This window comes from Tubulanus polymorphus, chromosome 10 (genome assembly GCF_964204645.1).
Source record: "Tubulanus polymorphus chromosome 10, tnTubPoly1.2, whole genome shotgun sequence".
NCBI lineage: Eukaryota > Metazoa > Nemertea > Palaeonemertea > Tubulaniformes > Tubulanidae > Tubulanus > Tubulanus polymorphus.
The window spans coordinates 6,954,036-6,976,620 of record NC_134034.1 but is presented as its reverse complement, the minus strand read 5'-3'; the positions used below and the strand labels follow the sequence as shown (position 1 = coordinate 6,976,620).

The 22,585-nt window shown below is 34.7% G+C and overlaps 1 protein-coding gene across 3 annotated transcripts in view; it reads right to left on the bottom strand.

The window, feature by feature from the left end:
- LOC141912063 (coiled-coil domain-containing protein 148-like) overlaps window positions 1-22,585 on the bottom strand; it is a 131,156-nt gene that overhangs the window by 21,493 nt on the left and 87,078 nt on the right. For all 3 annotated transcript variants that reach the window (XM_074803243.1, XM_074803245.1, XM_074803244.1), the window contains 2 exons: window positions 5,438-5,556; window positions 4,552-4,720 (listed from right to left, as the gene is read on the bottom strand). In XM_074803243.1, the coding sequence (XP_074659344.1) occupies window positions 4,552-4,720; window positions 5,438-5,556 (288 nt within the window). The remainder of the gene's footprint in view (window positions 1-4,551; window positions 4,721-5,437; window positions 5,557-22,585) is intronic.

Below are 22,585 nucleotides of genomic sequence, written 5' to 3'. Positions count from 1 at the left end.
TGTCATTTAAATTCGCTCCATTTGTATAGTAATAGGCTCAGCCTACGGCTGGCCTAAAAATTGATATTATTTTATTCGAAATCTATATCACGGTGTCCTTAGTCATTCTTACCTTTATATATGAAATAGAGATCACCAGAACATAATTCTTCAATATCTTCACTAGATAATCTATGAAATCTATCTGGTAAATACGTTCTGAATTTATATTTATTTCCTTTTATTCCTTCATATTCTAAATGAATTCCTAATCTATCTTCATATCTATTAGCAATTTTTTCAATACTTGTAATTAAATATTTCTTATAAATTGTTAATTCTGTTAACATTGTAAATTTACATTAGTAAATAAATATCATTTTCTTTTCAAATTGACTGCAGCACAACGCCGCTCGTTTTGTTTTGAATTGTCAGCACTATCCAAAAAAAAAATCAAAAATTGTTTTGCAAATTGTCAAAATCTTGTGGATTGCTCCTGGGTACCAGTGGGAAAATCGAAATAATACCCAAAAATTTGAATTTTTTTTATTCTGGTGTTCGTTCCATAATATCACCCCCGTTACCATACAGTGCTGCCATCTCCCCATAATCATTTTATTGGTATTTATTTTTGATTTTGTGATTTTGTTTTTTAAATGTTGGTTTTAGTATGGTCAGCCATATGTATTAAAATGGCCACAATGGGATGCCTAATATAAAATTCATGAAATAATATATTCACAATTAGTTTTATGCTTTTTATATGTGAAAAAATAGATCAATTGCAGTAATTTAAGGAAAATTCAAATTTTGACAAAAAGGCTCAGCACAGGGCAAAAATAGGCCTCAGCAGCGAAAGGGTTAATGAATTAAAAGCTAAAAAATTTCATATGGTTAATAACATTAAAGATTTAATTTTAGATCAAATAATTATATAATATATTTCAATGATTTGAATATCTAAAGATTTAATATTTTTAAAATAATTTAATAAATAATTGTCAAACTAAATGTTGTAAATATTTTTTAATTTTAAAATTGGTTAAAATAATTGAAAGGATAATTTATTTGAATCAGATAATTATTAAATTAAGAAAGATTATTTGAATATCAAAAAGTTAAATATATTTTAAATAGTAAATAAATAACTGTTAGATTAAATGTTCTAAATAATTCATTAATTTGAAATTGGTTAAAATAATTGAAATGGTAATCGAATAAAATCAAATACTTATTGAATTTAGTGAAATGATTTTACAATCTAAAAATTCAATATTTTTATCATAATTGAATAAACAATTGGTGAATTTAATGTTTTAAATATTTTTCTAATTTAAAATTGGTTAAAATAATTAAAACGATAATTGATTTAAATCAAATAATTATTGAATCTAGTTAAATGAAATGATATCTTTAAGATTTAATATTTTTAAGATAATTGAATAGATAATTGTTAAATTAGATGTTTTAAATATTTCTTAAATTCAAAATTGGTAAAAATAATTGAAACGATAATTTACTCAAATCAGATAATTATTAAATTAAGTTAGATTATTTGAATATGTAAAAGTTTAATATTTTTGAAATAATTGAACAAATAATTGTTAAATTAAATGTTTTAAATTTTTCTTTTCATCTAAAATTGGTTAAAATAATTGAAACGATGATTGATTTGAATCAAATAATAATTGAATTTAGTAAGATGATTTGATTATCTTAGTTATATTTTTTAAATAATTGTTAAATTAAATGTCTCAAGAAATTTTTTAAATTCAAAATTGGTTAAAATGATTGAAAAAATAAATTATCAAAATCAAAAAATTATTGAATTTAGTTAAATGATTTGAATATCTAGAAGTTAAATATTTCTTAAATAATTGAATAAATAATGGTTAAATTAAATGTTTTTTAATATTTTTCAAATTTAAAATTGTCTAAAATGAATAAAACGATAATTGATTTTAATCAAATAATTATTGAATTTATTTAAATGATTTGAATATCTTAAAGTTTAATATTTTTAAAATGACTGAAAAAAAATCAATTATTTTTTCTTTGATAAACGATTGATTTCATTTCAACCGGAAGTAGTGCTTTGAAACATTATTTAATTGCAGGAGGTTTAGTATTAGCTGCATTATCATCTAATATGAATATATATTAAAAATTTTCAAATAAGAAGGAAATTGAAAAAATTTAATATTAGAAATGGAGATAATCATAAAAACGGTAACAATCACAAGAAACTTATTGAATCAGATTGAATAATGAATCAATCAATTAAATTTTTTTCTAATTAAATGAGTCAAAATGTACTATATTTATTAAATCAGAAGTCAAGAAAAGAAAATGAAATTATTCATTATGATTTCAGGATTAGTTTCACTTTCAGTTCATAGTTTAAAACAATTGTTTCATTTTTATGATGATTTTAAAATTAAATATATTGAAGTAATAGATAATCTTAATTATATTTCAGATAGAAAGAATGAAATTTTAAAGATGCGAAATTCGAAATTTGTAGTAAAAGATACAAGACATTAATAACATTAGATTAAGTCACTTTTTCATGTATTGAGCACCACCTGGTGGCCACATGCTATATCATGCGACCTGGAAATTTTGCACAGGGTCTAAGCATTCCACCATCTACATATCTGTAACACATTTCTATCATAAAATCTGCTACATTTAGAAATTTATCTGACATCATTGTATCTTCATGTATAAGTGTCAAAGAAAAGAAATATGGCCACCATTCAGCCATCTTGGATCCAGTTACAAAATAAAAAACGCACATGCACAACAACATATCCAGACAAACATATGTGTAAAGTTACAAGAAGAGAGAGCTAGTAGTTTAGAAGGAGATATCCGGACAAGATTGTGTCCACGGAATGCGCCAGACGACCTGACTCGGTATAACCCCCTACACTTTGTTGCAGGGATAATATAATTGGCCCCATCCACCTTCTCACTCTATTGGATAAAGAGTCATCTGAAAAGTAAAGCAGGAACTAGGTCTACTTGACAAAAACTATCGTTGCCAAGGGATGTAAATATTAGAAACTTAGGCCACGCCAAGAGAAAACCTGGTAACTCAGGCCCGACCGACCCAATTTTATGTGATTTCAAATATTTCTTTTCGAAATGAAATAAAACTGTTTAATGACCCTATTTCATAATTTGGGATGACATTTTTTTTCAAAAATATATATGTGGCCGACCGACTTGAAAGAGCTTCATTCTTGTAAATATTTTGTTTTTTGTTTTTAATCAATTGTGATGTCGACACTGAGATCGACATTATGAAAATAATTTACAACAATTTGATTCTGGAAATGGGGAAATGGTGCAGCTTTGCTCATAAGACATCGATAGCGACCTTGGATTGTAAAATTAGCCTGAAGTTTCATCCCCATTGCAGTTGCATGTGGAACTTCCCAGCTCAAAGACTGTACCATCCAATCTACCACTGTAAAATGATCGGCCATTTTGTCCCTTTCAGAATCAGAACTGAACAGTTCGCACAAAGTTCTCAGTCGTTGAACAAAATAATCTGTGTAGCCGCCTTCATGAGGTCTTCGATTGAAGTCATGTTCTGTTTTGAAAGAGAGGCGGACTGACCAGTAATATGTAAAAACTTCATCCCGTCAGTATCAGATTTCAAGTAAGCATGCGTTTAACTGCCCCCAGTCGTAATAAGACTTACAATAACCTGAAATTCTTGAGTTGTTGACAGAAAACAATTTGCCTTCCTTATAACCTCCTCTAGTAGGGGTTGAAAATACCGCCTGTAGATAAGGCCTGCGCAGAGCCCAATAATGTTGATGTTGATAATGCTTCGAGGCCTGATCCACTAATTTACTCTGATGTAGGATGGCCCTACCATCTTCGCCAGGGGGATCCAGACATTCGCCTGAGAATGGCATTATATCGATAGGTTTCGGTTTTGTCTGGGAAGCGCCATGCAACGAAAGATGTCGAGAAATCAAATTGAATGACAAATCGACTGTGTTCACTGAGCCATTTACGAGTCTAGTGTCGCCGCCCTCCGTCGGTTAATAGAATGCCCTAAAGAAGTCCTATCAAGAAGAAACTCCTATGAAAAACCAAATCAACTAAAGATTTCATAGAAATCAATCTCAAAAAACTGTTTTATATCTTAAAATAAAAGTATAACAGTAGATGATATCGCGGGTTCACGTGAACACCTGCTGATTTCTGTGGCTTAGCCAATCATAAAGGAGTCCTTGCTTTCTGATTTTCTTTTTAAAACCGATATTTTTTCGTTCAGATTTTCGCGAATGAGCTCATATAAATTTTTACGTGGCCCTTTTTTTGATTCAGCTCCCTACGTTTTGGATAACGGATAATGCTTTAATGAATGATTTGTATGAATACATGCTCCGTTGCACAGTCAGCGGGCCTCAGCTCTGGAAACCGTGTCATTTAATTTTGCTCCATTTGCATAGTTATAGGCTCAGCCTACGGATGGCCTAAAAAAACCTATCATACCTACCAATTTTGGTGATTGCTTCACCCGAGAAAGAGGACTTTTTGTGGCCTTACCTCAGTGTCAGACATTAATCTCTTGGGATCTTTAACTGCTTCCACTCTTACTAATTCTCGTATAGCTTCCAATCGACAATGTTTATCAGCTTCATGTTGCAACCTCGTAAACTCTTTTTGCTCCTTTGCTTGCAACTTTAAATGATATTGATGCTCACGGAAGACAATTCTGTGTACAGAGAAAGAAAAAATATTAACTTCGATCTCAATAAGGCGCATATTCTTGAAACCAAGCTTCACCCAATTGTGGATGATATATATTTCAATTTCCTGGATTAATGTGGAAAACGAAATAAGGAAGATGCAGGCAAGTATCAAATACTGATGATTATCGATTATAGAGACTACATAAAATACAACCAATGGATATTTTCGTCAAAATACCCTCCAGATGTAAAAAATAGTTTTAGATATGTTTAACTAAAAATTCAATGAAATATGAAAAACCATGTTATTGGCCTAAAAGCCTAAAACCCAAAGATGACTTTTTTAACAAAAGGTGAAAAAAGAACAGAATCTTGTTTTCCGTGACCCAAATTTTCCTTTGATGCTAGGCCTAAGGGGATATATTTGATTTCGAAAAGATTTCAAGATAAGTGGATTCTATCTGGCAGACGGGTTACACAACGAATAAACAGTGAACACCATAGCCTGCACTTCGGTAACAAAATTAATTTAATTTGCTGTTTAAATAGAATGACATATTACCCATTGTTGCTTCGGAAGGAAATCTATTTCTTAATGAACTAATTATTCTAATTAGCCTAAACCAGTATACAGGTTTCTTGATTGGTATCCAAAGTTTAAGGCGGACAAGACTGCTCTTGGCAGGGACAGATTTGAACCATTAACAACTTAGCAAGAATTTGCATGCTTTTCAATATACCTTTCTTGGTCATAAGCTGCCTGCATTTCTAAAGCTTTTTTCAATGTCTCCATTCGCTTTATCATGTCTTCTTGCATTTGACTTTCTTTCTGCTCTTTCTCTAAATGATATTGCCGGATCTAAAATGGAGTATATTATAGTATGGTTGTGTAGGGTAGACGATACAGTGATAAGGGTAATAATGTCAAAGAAATTGTTGCTGTTTGGCGCCTACCCAAAAGAGGAATAAGATTAACCTATCCACTATTCATTTCAATTTTGAATAACAGAATAGTGAATATGAATATCATTGAAGGCGTAGCTTTGTTTTTTGTGAAATAATGCTATTTGTACCGGTTCCTCAAATCAAGGAAATCCTGTTCTTTAGGTCGCATAATCTTGAATTGTTGATATGGTCCAACCAGGTAAAACATTATCGTATAGTCCTGATACTTGTATCACCAGGACATAAATCTTAAGGTCTGCTTGTTTTTATCGCATCTCATCTAAGTCCTCTAAATATCTTCCCAAGATATGGCCATTTGAAGTTCAGGGTTCCAGGATACCCATTATCCTAGCAGCCTTTGGGGCAAAATATGGGACCACAAAATGTAACAAGACAATTTGATACAACATATCTATACGTCCCCCGCAATAGCTAGTAGTCAATGACCCTGAAGACCCTGAGCTTCAGAATACAAAAAAACATTAGTGCAAACAGGAGAAACCTTACTAAAGGAGTGCATGGATATTTTGTCAATTGGGAAATGGAATAATAATGCTAAAAAGAATGTTGAGGGGACTAGTTTGTTCAATGTTAGCATTCCTTGAGTATACACAATGCCAATACCATAAAGTTAAAGGTAAACGCACAAAATCAAAATTGGAAGCAGCATTTAATACAAGAGGCCCATGGGCATTGAAGCCAGAGTTGTCATGTCATGGTATCATTAAAAAAAACACGTAATTTCTTCAGTTTCACTATAAATATTAACCAGTTTTTTCTATGGGAAAACCCCTTGTTGAACAGGACACTGGACGCATGCTTACATTACCGGTATCCAGTAGGCCTATATGATAATTTATTACTATCTTCACCCAACAGATTAACGATACTTCCCAACCAGAAATAAATTGCCCATGGGCAAAGTGTGGTTTACCTTAAAAGCTAGAGGTTGTTTGGAGCAATGAAAAATCTATGAAAATTTTTTTAATTTGTGACTTCAAAATTCACGTTTGTTTTCTGTCCAAAATTTCATAGGGAAACTATTTTATATTTGAAAAAAAAAATCTTTCACAATATGAATATATAAATATAATATAAATATTCAAATAAAAATTCATATGATGTCACCGATCAGAGGGTGGCTGAATATTGGAAGTTTTGGAAACCTCTTCCAATGTAGGGCCGCAGAAGCTAAAATACCGGTACCGGTAAAGATTGGCCTGGATTGTTTCAAATCCTGGATTTTACCACTAAAATATTCAGTTATAAAGTTTAAATTTTGATGTCAAACATGCACGCCCCAGCAAGCAGGGTTACAGTATCACTATATAGTAGTGTATACTGTGTGTGTGTGTGTGTGTGTGTGTGTGTGTGTGTGTGTGTGTGTGTGTGTGTGTGTGTGTGTGTGTGTGTGTGTGTGTGTGTGTGTGTGTGTGTGTGTGTGCACAGTACCTATGGCGGATATGTGAAATTATTATTTTCTCACCAGTAATGAGCATTTGGAATTCGCGAGCGTACAGCACCCATTCCCATGAAACGCTCACCATTATGGCTTTCCAATAATTACTTTTGTAGCGCCGGAATTCCCCATATATCCCAAAAACAGCCAATCACATTTGCTTGCAGAGACGACGCCCCCAATCAAAGTCATTGCAATTTCATACGCAAGACCTAATAATTTTCCTGCCAAAACAATTTTTCGGTGAATTCTTACTAAGTTGACCATGTCATCGACGGAGGTTCTCCATGTCTTCAATCGCCTCAATATAGGCCGAGAACCAATGAAACAAATGCTCACATTAAAAAACGTTCCACGATTTTACATAATTGTTCAATGCCAACTTCAATATCGCTTACATAGGTAAACTAACATAGGCAATTAATCTATCAACATTGACTGCTAATCCCACAGTGACTCGTGTATTGGGTCTGTTAACCAAGACAGTACATCGGGTGAGACAGTATCTACGAGATCTGCGTTTGTTACCAATTATAAGCCTTCAACAAGAGATCCACAGATCTTAATATCTCGGGCGCAGAATACTATCTTTGTAATGTATAGGCGCCATCTCCTTGGACACTTCATGGATGTGTAAAATCTGCTGATTTCGGTGAACAACATCATCGAAATCTAATCAGCAATCGTCGCGGCAATACACGAGGTTTTGGCCTATTCGGTTTTGCGCGCATAATCTTCCGTGAAGTAGCGTATCGATTGAATCTTCCGTTATTTGCATATTGAAATAGATATGGGGAGACAGAATCGATACTTCGTCTATCAAATCATAAATAAACATATAAGATGCTCCCATGACTGGGAAATGAGAAACTAGAACCGAGCAGATTAATAGATGAGAAGATTGAAAGACCGGTTTGTCTGCGTCAATCGAATATGCCCTTACATTGATTGACAGCGGGAGCTCAGCCAACCGCAGGGAGCAGTTATTTTACTTCAATGTAACGTTGTACATCGGCCTTCTAGCTGTTTGATGAAACAAAATGCTCCTTGAAATTTCTTTAAAAATCGCCACAAATTCGTCGATTTCTCTTAAATGAACGCGATATTCAAAATTCCATTTCCAACAGATTTTAGCCGCATGATAAAGCTACATTTTGCACATAAACATAGTAGATTGCATGACTTCGTGTCAAGGTTATAACCTCATTTGTTAGCAAAAATTAGATTTTTGGACCCATTACAACATCTCGGGCTTCGCCTGAGATAATTAATTCAATTGACGCTGCATCGTAAAGTTGATATAAAAACGATGGTTTATCAAGAGTGCACGTTTTCACTGGTCGTATTATGACCAAATTGAGGTATGTGTTCAAACAATCAAGAGAAATATCACAAAGTGATCGATATCAGATGAAATTAAATAAACATCATGCATATTCTGGTTTTTGGATTATTCTTGCGCGTCGTTACTAGATGGCAGAACAAGTTTGGTCGTAGCACATTTCACGTTTGCAGCCATCTGAAACTACAGCTCAACCTGGGCTGAGGCCCTGAACTAATAATTGGTTCTACTAAGTTGCAAAAAGTACATAAACTTCGATAACCGATGTGTGACTTCTATGTCACAATCTCTGATTATTTCTTGTTAATTGGTTATATCTCACTACCACTCTCAAAAGCAGTCAACACTAAAGTCTGCAAATCGTTTTGCAGACTTCTTTGAGGATAACGTGACTCAGATCAGATCTAAGTTAGCAGAGTTGCAGGTTATTCCAGTGTGTGATCAGCCGGTTTGATTCTCATTATCAGTACCTGATACTCATATGAACTATTTTATGCCGGTTACATCTACCGAACTTGAAAAGATTATCCGGAGTTCTCCATCGAAGTCATGCACTCCGGATCGGTGATCTATGACGATGTTGATTGGGAGGACCACAGACTTAAGAATTGAATGAATTTAATTTTTCTGCCAAACGATTTAGCCTACACTATTTTTATTGTTAAACCTCATTAATGCGATTCTGTTAAAAACGAAACTAGTTTATTCTGATGTTTTCCATCATGTCCCAGCCAAGAGATTTAAATCAAGATTTGTATGCAAAAACCCACACAAGATTCGTACTCAACATACAACTGTAACGGTAATCTCGACTGACTGTGGTTTTTCTTGCATGAACTGTTAGGCCCTATTGCTAAATAATGAAAACAAAAACAGAACAATTTTTCTGAATGCAAAATACTCTGCTGCATTATAGGTAGATCAACCGGAAAACATACGCATCAAAACATCGCACAGAGAGCGATGCAGGCATTGGTGTCACTGAGGCAGGCTGTTGATTGTTTGTTTGTCTTTTTGTTTGTTAACATTGTTCGGACCTTGGTTTTTAATCCTATTGGATTTTTCACTTAACCTCACGACGGGACGGCCTTTGAAGTGTTGCCCACACACTGTAAGCAGTCAGCATGACTCGAACCCACTTGACTCAGCACTGATAGTGGATGCAACAGGATTGCGCATTATCTCACTGAGCTACCGAGTCTGCTCGATTCAATTCCAAAAGACTACAGTAGCGTCAAACAAATATCGCGATATTGCAATTTAAGACCAACAACGTGTAAATTTAATCAGTCTTGTGGTATTCAACGCATGCAAAAGATAACAGTTATTTTTCCTGGCGCGCATTACAAAGCGAATCTATCTGCTGAGTGCATACGGGGCTGCTACCACCTCGTGAGTGCGCAGTAGACAGGCAGAGCTTCTTAGAATGAAAATCTTAGAATATAGCGGAACCGATGGAATTTTACAATAAAATGTCAGTCAAATGATTGATGACACAACATGGTTGTTCGTGGCGTAGTTAACAATGATATTTTCCTCCAATAAACAACTCTGGTAAAATTGAATAAATAATCTATCTTTATTGGTGATATCGAATCATGGTTGGGTAGTACTGTTTACCATTTGATGTTTTGTGTCATCATGAAATTGTTTCAACTTCAGTAAAGGCATTCCTGCGCGATCACATAATTTACCTACACGGGTTTCAGACATGAGTAGGCCAACCATTCCACTCTAGAAATATGTATTCTGCCGCTGAGAATTAATCCCAATTAATCTCATTGTTTCTGATAGGAGGAATAACAGTGATATTTAAAGACTATGATATTAATATACCGGGGTAACATAAATTTATGTTTTTCTATTCAAAAGAGGCCATTCCCCATTCTTTACTGCCAATGTCGATGCGGACATATCACTACACGATTGCTTAACCCCCGCTCGTCTACCACATAACTAACGAAAAAAATGAAATAGAATAACCTTACTTTTTGGGTCAATTAATCCGGTGACGCTATCTTTGTAGGGAATAACCGTTACATTATTTTGAGTCATTCTCAGCTGTGTCTAATGTTTTACGAGAATGGAGTTACAATTTGAAATGACTATGAAAATGAGAAGAGTCGGCGCCTTTTTTTTTACCACAACTTTTGATCCATTTTACTAGCATTTGCATGACATAACAGACGTCAACCAATGCTAAAATCGTCCCAAAATTCATTTCAATTCTTTTCCAATCATCCCTGTTTCTAGCTTCACATCACTGAAAGCCTCTAGGTTAAATGCTCTCTAATTCCTACTTTTTGAGATTTACTTTCCAAATGATGCTTTAGTAAAAGCATGGGATCAGACTTATAGAAAAAAATAATTCATTTGTCTTACTTAAATCAGTAAAATTAAATAACTGGATCATTGACCTATATAGCCTATGCATCGCGGTTGCAGCCGCCAGTCAGCAGCGCAATCAAGAGTCATCTTTGCCGAACTCAGTACTTATAGCCTATATATAAAATCTATAAACCAACATCATTCCTTCACCATATTCGCACCTCTACTGCTGGCTATCCATCGTATGTTTTTGGGTTGTGTATAACAGCATCAACGCTATACACCAGAGAGAATTTAGGAATCTTTAACAACTTCTGAGAGGATTAAAGGAGACTGGAAACTGTTAAATTATATCCGACTTACACTGCTTATTTCACCAAGGATTGTTTTAAAATCTATCTAACAAAGCTAATTTCATTGTTCTTAATCAAATCTATTAGTTTGCCAAACGTTTGCTATTCATAAAGCGCACCAAAAGTTCGGTGCTGTCATATTGCGGAATTGCGGTATTTAAAAAAAAACAGAATTTTTTCAATTTTACTATAAATAGTAACCAGGTTTTCTCGCTGGGATATATTTGGAGAAATATTTGGACCTCACTGAAATTGTTTCATAGCAACTGTAACCTATGACCACGAATGCAGGGGATGCAGAATTTGACAGGCACCCAGTCTTAACTTTTAAGCTAAAACAGCGCCCTTTTACGGACCCCTCTAAAGCGACGTGATGGACGTAATATTAGAGGATATTGGTTTGCAACATTAAGGATCCCATTGACCTTACTGAAATCTGACCTTGAAACTTACAACAATCATACAAATACTATTTTCCTCGACAAACCCTTTTCAATCAACAAATGAGTACTGATGACACTTTGATGGCCGCCAATTGCATGCCAATTGGCTGATCGAAAATACCTGTTTGGTGTATTAAAGACCTCTTTTCATAGAATGCCCATCACAAATTTCAATGAAAAATCATTAGGAATAATTTGGCAAATCATTAGGAAGCAACAGGTCCAAGAATTCAGGCCAAAACTGACATTGTGGGCCCAAAAAAGGTCAGAGGGCAGCCATCTTGAGTCCGATCAACCAAACTTTTTTCTCATGCTGATGGGCTCTATACAAATATAGAGCTATAAAATGGGTATCGTTTTGATGTTTTGCTCGAAGAGTTACTCGTGCGAGCATTCGGCTTTGCGCGAGCGCGCAAAGTGAGAAGGCCTACTCGAAGCTTGAGCGCGTGAAGTGAGAAGGCCTACTCGAAGCTCGAGCGCGCGAAGTGAGAAGGCTTCTCGGAACTCGATCGCGCGGAGTGTGGTTAGCGAGTACGCGAGTGAGTGAGCGTTCGTGCGTGGTTTGCAACTTGAAAGGATGAAATTAATCCATGATAAAAACTTGACCGTGTCTCCGAATCAAATATGACATTTCTGGGTCTACAATAGCATACGAAAAATCTAAAGTTTTACCGGAGCGTAAAATCTGAAAACGAAACCAACGATGTTTTTTTTTCACTGACCTGTTATAAGAGCTGGATATAGATGTTAATAGGACCGGTAACTTTCCGAATTATCTGTTTACAAAAATGTCAAATGGTAAATGTTTAGTCATAAAATGTTAATTATTTTCAATACCGTTGTTTCGTTTCAATAGTTTATCATTTGGCCTAGTCCGCTAACAGGGCAACACAAGCCTGCCGTGCCAGTTTATGGCACTCTTAACAATCACAAGCTAAGAAAACGGCGTGAACGTCACGTCTCCGTGTGCATACTTTAGATATTTATATGAATAAATTAGAGGAGAAAAAGCAGCTGTGCAAGAAACGTCGTCGAAGAGGATTATTTGTTGAAAATCGTCAGCAAGGTGGCAATGATGCAACAACAACGACAACGACCGGTGGAGTAGAAAGCCAATCATTGTCAATGTCATTGAAATCGCGCTCGCAACAAAATAAAACCAGGTTTGTAGCTATATTGAATCAACTTACCAGAAATTTAACTGTATCCAGAATAGGATCGTTTTAGCCTTCCTCTGTGACTTATAGAAATCAAATGATAAACAGAAAGAGGCAGATTGGGGGCGTTGTCGTCGTAGTTCGAGCGCTCGCTCGCTCAGCTCGAAGGGATTATCCGAAATAATGACCTCGGTGATGACATAAATTTCACGCATGTATTTCTTTTTTCATTTTTCATGTTTGATTTTGAGTAAAACATGTAGAAACCAGGATGATTGAATTTAAACTTAAAAATGTTTTATTTATTTATTTTTAATATTTAGTAATTTATATATATATATATATATATATATATATATATATATATATATATATATTTATATTTTTTTATTTCAGTAATCCAAGTGTCACAACCGTACACATAGAATGTCCGTTGGATGAAAATAAGATATATTTGATGACTTAAAGAAAGAACAAAGAATACTGGGATTTATTTCCTGGAGTCTTTGTACTGGCAGATGGCAACGAACATTTCATTGTAAAGAACCAATTGCCATACTTTTTGGCGGATGGAGAGTGCTCGATATTAAATTGTAACTGTCCCGTTGGATACAGGCGCATGAAACAATTATCGTCATTGGACAAAAATTTAACGGAAGCAATCTCGCAGTTTAAGGTCCGGTGTCAAGCAAATTATTGCAAGCATTGCTTTGCCATAACTATGTTATACAGGGATATAGAAATGTGTGTGTGGCCAGCTGATGGTACAGATATCCATATTCTGTCGCAAGCGCCTATATTAATTTCTGCTACCTGTCAACAGTCAGTGAACATTGTTAAGTGGAGCAGTCGCATGGCGCATTTTATTTGTGAAACATGCAAATACAATTCAAATTGTGTTCATGTTAACATGTATAAAGACTGGTGTGATGAAAAGGGCATACAACCTCAGCCTCCGTTATCAAATGTTTCACATAGTCACACAAGCATGTCGGTAGTGTCACGTCATCTTATTTCTTATCCGCTACCCACTGAACTGCAGATGGTCTTACAGAACCGAATGTATGGCATGCCATACCCAGAGAATTTTGTGCCTATTTTTGATGCAGAGTCAAGATGTACTCATAATTTTTCGTGGGATTGTCGCGATCCTGTTCTGATGAATTGGCGTTTCGATAAAAAGGCCACTGTATTTAATGAAACAGGCAGCCAGGAGTTCGCATTGCTTGGTGGTGTTTTGAAAAGAATTAATGGTATGTACGAGCCTGTATGTACATATATTTAAAGTATTGACACATTTTTAAACTTTATCGCATGAAATTTATTTTAATATTCAAGTAATGATATTTATTTTGCAGTGTATTATCGACCATCAATCGGTGATTGTAATTGTCAGTTCTTCTTTGATGGACAGAGGGAATTACTGTTGAATGTTAATAACTTCAACTGGTAGATTACAGACTGTTGTTCAAATATCTGCATGCCATGACTGAGGCTAGAAATCCCCTGTCATCATATCAAGGGTAGTTGGGGTTTGTTTATTTAGTAACTTTCAATAATATACAACAACTAATGGAGAAAGTAACCAGACATTTTCATTCGGATTGTGTATTTATTCCAGAAGCATGGAAAGATCCGCAAATATTTTACTCGGATCATCAGCAATACCGCTGCACACATTGCAAAAGAGTTGGAGTGCATTCATGCGACTTCTCGATTTCAACTTGACATCAGAGTTTCGTTGTCCACTTAGTAAAGATTACCCAACCGTGGTAATATGCGATGGTGTAGATCTCGGTTTTCGTAAGGATTTGCTCCATTCATTGCAAGATGTTCAGCCTATAATATCTGCAGATAGTCCTGTGATTTCTGGGAGCAAACATGATGATAGAGTGTTCATGCCTAATGCTAAATGTCGGAATTTGTTGTGCCAGTATGCTGGTGGACCTATTTTGAGTGACAAAACAAAGCAGTCACCACACACTCCAGTCCCGCATACTGATACCCAAAAGAAGGAGTTGGTTAATATTCTTGGGAAAACTCCACACTTATCTAATCTGAAATTTCTTGTTGAAAGGAATGGTGACAATAATGCTCTCCCAGAGGAACAAGAACTTTTAAAAGCGTTATCATGCAATGGACCAGCTTGTGCAGTTGTGCAGTCAACGAACTTCATACAGACAGCTGCTCTAGTCGAAAGATGTCTTTCTGCTGAAACTGATTTTTTTTAAAGCGAAAACCATGCTGAAATAGGCGAGCTCATAAGATGTGCACCTATTATACACAACTACATTCAGAATATCAGTATCTACTGGTAGATTAGATGAGTATTGTATTGGTTTCCTGAAGGATCTTATTCAACGTGCCAAAGTCTGCTTCCAGGTACATTATGTGATTATAAATTAAAAATTATAAATTGAAAAACTAGTTAACTCAATGATAGCATGAACTTTACTTTTTCTTGCAGGTATCTGATAATCCCAAGCATGTGCTGCGGGAATCAACAAATGAAGATCTGTTCAATACATTAAGTTTTTTTCCCTGTCTCCCAAAACTACACAGGTAATAATTAGTGAATCTGTAATTATGCAACAAGTAAAATTGTATTCTAAATATACCTGATTTATTTGACCCTTCATTATTTTAGAGACGGAAACTACGAAATGGATGCAAAGAATGACCGTGTTAAATGTAGAAGAGGTGATAGTTGTAACAAGTATGCAAAAACTCACTGGGTGTTAACTTCGGGCATCTTCACAGTTTTCTGTTCGCATGGTGTTAACTATGGTTTCCAGGTATGTGTTTAACTTAATAGTAGAATTACCACTCAAATGTGGAGAACAGATAATAAGTTTCAAACCTACTACATACAAGATTTAAGATTAAAAACAAATTATTATTTAATTTATTTTTATTATTGCATCTTAAATTATGTATACAGTGGGTTTTAAAGTTATTAATGCCTAACTTAATTGGACAGTGTAATTTTTAACTACACTCATGTATGAAATAAACTATCCACTTTTATTAATTAGGTTATGCAGAGTCATGAATCTCCCAGGCACCCTTTTAGCATCTTCAAAACAAGATTTGCAAAAGCTCCGAAAGTTATTGTATATGACAATGCCTGTCGCCTACATCAGTATAGCTTGAACCGGTATGTTTTTTTAAAACAAATAATTGTAATCGCAATAGTAAAATATCTCATTGCACGTGACCTTATTTAGAAATAATTCTATTTCTTAAAGTATTTACTTTCTTTTTACATGATTTTTAGGGAACCACAGTTTTTTCTACATACTATGTTCTGTGTTGACCGTTTGCATTGGAAGAATCATGTTGGATGCTGTGAAGGTTACAAGATAGATACATACAAGTCCAATGTTGACCTGCACAGCATTAATACTCAAATCAATGAACAAGCTAATACTGGCATTGTAAGGTTAAAAGCTCAGCTTTCATACATGAAACCTGAAAATTTTGTTCGTAACATTGCTTTGTTTTTAACAATAAAGAATAAAGATAAGAAACAGAAGATTAATGCATCGTCGTGATAAAGTACCTTTCCTCAAATATTGATTCTATTACATCAAGGAAATATGAATATTTTAATTGTTTTATTGATACATGTATTTACAGAACTTTGCGCTTCTTCAAGTACTCGGACATTTTCTCTGTTGGTTTCCTCTTCCTGTTAGGGCGTTTAGTTTCTGTTGTTATTGATGTTTTGCTGACGGCTTTATCACCTTTCGAGCTACTGTCTTCATAAACATCATCTGTTGTGCGGCTTAGGATTTCAGGTCCATCATATTCGTTCATCCTGGCTATTTAGAAAATTATTATTTCATGAACTCATACAATTATTTAATTGATAATTTCATTCATAAGTTGAATTTTATTATTTCATACATTTTTATAATTTTTAAAATATTGACATGTATATAGATCTGAACTTTAGATTTTTGAAGAAAAATGTTATTAGGCATTAATGTATTTATTTACCTGATATTTCTGTTACGTTCAGCTTCAAGATGTCACTTATGTTGCCATTTTCAATTGTTTCCATAATCATGGACTCGCCGAGTTGAAATGATGGAGGCAGATGATTGACAGCACTTGGGTTACATGACGAGCTCTCGGATAAAATACGTAGACAAAGAAATAATTTACATTATTTTCATTATAGAATTCATACATTTTTATAATCAGTAGAATATCGACATGTATATAGATCAGAACTTTAGATTTTTGAAGGTTAATTCAGAAAAATGTATTTGTATATACTGTAAAGAATATCTTGCTGCAGTTTGGAAAAATGTTATTAGGCATTAGTGTATTCATTTACCTGATATTTCTGTTACGTTCAGCTTCAAGATGTCACTTATGTTGCCATTTTCAATTGTTTCTATAATCATGGACTTGCTGAGTTGAAATGATGATTGAGGCAGATGATTTACAGCACTTGTGTTACATGACGAGCTTTTGGCTGAAAAACGTAGACAAAGAAATAATTTACATTATTAGTTAAATATACCAATAAAGTTTTGTCCAGCAATTGCTAATGTAAAAATTATGTTTTTTTCTGTACGGGTATTTTCCTCATCCTTTTAAATCATTATAGAATTCAAATGTAAATAATAAATTATAATTTTCTCGAATGAATTTTTAGTTATTATTTGAACATCCAAAACATTAGAATAAATAGCCCAACTAATGTCAAACAAGTCTCCTGTGTTACTTACTTGTCTCTGGTACATCTGCGAATTCAGTCTCTGGTACATCTGCGAATTCAACTGGTGCTGGTAATACAGAAACGAATGACGAATTTTCTGAAAGCCGTGTCAGTTCTGCTGTAATGTCATTGCCTGTTGAGAAGTGGACATATATTTCAACATTGTTACATGTATATTGAGACCAACTTTTTTAATCATGAAAAAGGCGGTGTCAGTTCTGCTGTAATGTCATTGCCTGTTGAGAAGTGGACATATATTTCAACATTGTTACATGTATATTGAGACCAACTTTTTTGATCATGAAAAAGGCAGTCTAAAATTAAATGCGTATAGTTAAATTTACGATGGTTATATCTCACTGCTCCCTTAGTTTGCTAAATTAGGTTCACAGGTAAATATGTTTATGATATTAATTAAATTTATCCACCGCTTTTATATCACTTCTTGAAGATACTAATTATATGTATTCTAATTGTCCGAACTAAATGAAAGGCCTCATGAAAAAAATAATGTCATTAAATATTATTACATAAAAAACTTCTTACCGGTTAGTTGAGATACTTCATGGAACTGATAAGCAGCTCCACAAACTTTGCGTATAGCTTCTGCAAATGTTATATCACGCTGATTTTTTGGTCTGAAATCACACCGGGGATTTTTCCATTCCAGTGTTTCAGGCCACCAGGGTAAACGTTGCGATTCGTCACCCCATTTCGGATTGTTAGCTATCCTTCCTAAGAGTTTTCTGCTCGTGAATACTAAATTAGCGCAAAATCCTCGAACTTCATTGCTGTTCAAATCGCATAACGATCTTCCATAAATTTTCTTCACATCCGGCAGGCAAATTTTTTCACATGACAATATCACTCCATCACGGTCATCACCTTTTCTTTTATTCATATTCTCCAAGATTTCGCCACTTTTTTCGTTTAATTCCTGCATTAAATCGCTAGTCCCAGTCAAAACACTCTCAATCTTTTGAGATTGGTTTCCAAAAAAACACAAAGCTGCAACTTCGTTTTTGGTAACCTCTGCGTATCTTTTAACTGCTTTTTCGACCTGTTGCCATGCCTTACGCGCCGCAGCATTCATTATCACACGTGTACGTATTGGAATGTATTTCAAGGAGCTATAAAATGTAGTCTTTTCGTTTGGAAGGTTGAATGTATATTAAGGTTTATAATTCAAGGCTTAAGAATTTATATTGAAAATCAGGGAGAGATGACAATGTATGGTTTAATCTAATTACGCATTTAGGGGCATAATCATTCAGTCACAATTTGCGGCGGCGGCTATTAAAAATTAGTAGTTCCCACTACATTTGCAAAATATGTCTTTTTGTTTAGGATTAATTTGTTAAATTAGTTCGCCGAGCCAAATACAAGAATGACTAATCAAGTTAGAGGGTTAAATGATTCATCATGGCGTCTAGTTCCCACTAAAATTCACCACAATTTGCATCTTGATTCCACGATTAACATATATACGATTCTACGAGCTGTGTAAGTTAAAAATACTGAAAACTCGCGGCTTAGTTGGAAATGTCGAGGACGGTGGTTTTTTATTTTTTATTTTTTAAATGAAAACCATTTTTCTATATAACGCATTATTCAAAATTTCAAATATATATGCACGAAGATAATTTTTATGACTTCTTGCAGAAAAGTAAGATGGGGAAATAAAAATTGCTGTTTTTATGGCAATCCGTCAATCCGTCAGTCAATTGAGACGATCTCAGCATTACTTGTAGTACCGTCATAGGCCTATGATGATTCATCATGAATATACATGGTTGTGGGTTTTCCTAAATCCGTGCAACTTAGGCGTAAAATGTTCATCAAACATGTTCATAAAATATCTGAATATCGTATTTGCGTATGAAAATGTTCTCAAAAAATCTTGCGTACTAGAACGGGGCGGAGTGGTGGTTTAAAGCTTGCGCACTCGAACGGGGCGGAGTGGTGATTTAAAGCTCGCGTACTCGAACGGCTCCCGTCGATAGTTTCACCTCGCGCAAAGCGCTGAATTCGTAGAATGCTCGCGCGAGTAACAGTTCGCGCAAAAGCTCATATTGCATGTATTCTATACTGAAATATATGTAAAAGATAAAGGTCGAGGAGTCTTCAAAATTTCCCTAAAAAATCAGCGAATAGTGCTAATTTTGGCGAAAAAGAATATGAGGCCAATCCATTGAAGCGTCTTCAAAAATTGATATTTGAGGTCCAGATATTCCTCCAAATATGTAACTTGATGCATAATTTGATGGGTAAAAACAAGATATTTTTGACGGGTAAATACAATGTGTTTGACAGGTAAAATCGATGTGTTTGACAGGTAAAATCATTGGTTTTGGCGGGTAAATACAATGTTTTTGATGGGTAAATACAATGTTTTTGACGGATAAATACTTTGTGTTTGATGGGCGATTGGCAAATATGAAGTTTTAATTTTGACAGAATTCTACGATACCGTTTTTGACGCGTCAAATGAACATTCAGTTTTGACAGAATATCAACGATAGCGATTTCGTTTTGTCAGAATATGTGAGATCGTATTTGACACTTCAAATACGACATTTCGACGAGTATTTAAGTTGAGTTGACGAGTAAATTTCGATGTTTAGTTTTTACGGGTAAAAAATGAAAGTCTGACGGGTATATTTGTTGTTACATTTTGACAGAATATCTATGCTATACCCAATAAGTGTACGGTATAGTTTTATTAGAATTTGGTTTACAAATGAGAAAAGTGGACTCAAATTAAATTGAAATGTAGAAGACATTGAAGTGTGGTAACCGAGTAACCACTAGCAAACCTAGCGGATCCTCGCCTGCCATACATGGAATCCTCAATTGCCACAGTAGCGTTGGGGGTACCCCATTATATACATCATGGCTATGATTACGAAAGTTGACTGACAATTTAGAAGCACTGACCGTCACCGATTTAGAAATTAATGTTTAGCGATTTGAGAAGACTTAGAAGTAGTTGAAGAATATGTACAGCTTGGAGTAACATTTTGGTGCAATCGTAACTTTGCTGAGGCAAAACAGTATCTTCACGATAAATTAATAAGAGCTATGTTTTCGATCACTCAAAAGGCAGACGTCAAAACTCCCCATTGATGTTATGTTTGAATTATTTGATATGTGTGTCGCTCCTATAGCCATGTACTGGTGTAAGATCTGGGGATATGAAAATATTGATTTTAGAAAATACTCATTGTTTCTTCTGTGCATTTTAATGTGACAAAATATTCTCGCAACTTACAAGTATTATCACATCTAGGTTTATAGACGTTAGACGCACGGTGATTAATTTTTGGGTCAAACCGGTAACTGGAAAGGAAAGCATACTTAATTCAATTCTTTATAAATATCTTTCAATTTGTATCAATTGGATAAATTTGAAAGCCCTTGGCTATCACATATAAACAAAACTATTGATGATCGTGGTTTTTCCTACATTTGAACGCAATTTATGACAAACAGTACATTTCTTTTTTCAAATTGAATGGAACAGATTTTTCAGTCCAAGTGCCTCAATTCATATGTTTATGCATATATACGTATGTTCGTCCACGTTCGAACTGTTCTACATATCAATTGAATCTAAAACAAATCAAATATTAATGAAAACTATACCGATATCAGAGTTTCAGTATAAGAATGACAGTATTTGTGACAGACTTTTTGTGACAGTATTTTATGATAGACATTGTATTTGTGATAATTTGGGAGTAACAAAAATCCAGTTCAAAGTTGATTGAAAATGAGCTGATTTGACAACAGATAATCTACTGCTCGTCACGCCATCTGGTGGATAGCTGTTCATGCGGGTACCCTATTGTTGGAAATGGGAGCTTCCCAGAAGTGGTTACATGAATTATTCCATGTTTGAAGGAAGTTTTGTATAAGTGCATAGATCTTCGTTTTAGTCATGCATAGTTTTGATTTTGCGTGTGTGAGCATTACTAAAACTATGCACTACTAAAACGAAGACCTATGCACCCAGTTCAATTTTGTTAATGGCGAGGAATTTCTTAGCCACATAAACGTGTACTGCGGACTTCGCTTGATCAGGAAACGATCAACCTGGATAACCGTTCGACACGAGATGTTTGTTGAAAAATTTTATTACGGTCCAAAGATGAAATCCGACTCGAGTGGAGTCTAGAGTATTGATAGAAGAATAAAATCGTAACTATTTATTGGTGCAAATATTGTATTAGCCAAGACAACGTAGTATGATGACAGTTTATACACATAAACGACATAAACGTTTGACACATAAACGTGTACTGCGGACTTCGCTTGATCAGGAAACGATCAACCTGGATAACCGTTCGACACGAGATGTTTGTTGAAAAATTTTATTACGGTCCAAAGATGAAATCCGACTCGAGTGGAGTCTAGAGTATTGATAGAAGAATAAAATCGTAACTATTTATTGGTGCAAATATTGTATCAGCCATGACAACGTAGTATGATGACAGTTTATGTGCCATATAGATGAAAACTTCGTTTTATTCATCGTAAATACGTACATTTGTCAGGATAGTCGTAGCTGGAGCTTCCCCGAAGTGGTTACATGAATAATTCCATGTGTGAAGAAAGTTTTGTGAAAGTGCATAGGTCTTCGTTCTAGTCGTGCATAGTTTAAGTTTTGCGTTCGATTGGGAATTTTTTTGAACAATTTTTATAAAATACATAACATCCAACACGGATATCACTCGACGGTCATATTATTACAGTCCCAAGATGAGATCCGACTCAAGTGGAGTCTAGTTTATTGATCGAAGAATTAATCCGTAAACATTTATTGATGAAATTAGTTTCTTAGTCACAACTACATAGTATGATAACAGTTTATGGTATCATTAAAATTGAAGAATTAAATCGTACATTTATTACTTAAATTTTTAATTCGTCGTAAAATATGTATATATGTCAGGATAGTCGTAGCTGGCTCGGTCGCCATAAGAAACTGACACGGGAGCTGCGTGAGATGACTCGGGAGGGCTACATGTCTGCGAAAAGGTCGGACCAGTGGGTGGCTGCCTGTTGCAGACAACATCCAACTGGTCCCGAGAATTCATTTTTAGTTTTTCCGAAAGAGCCCTTTTTGG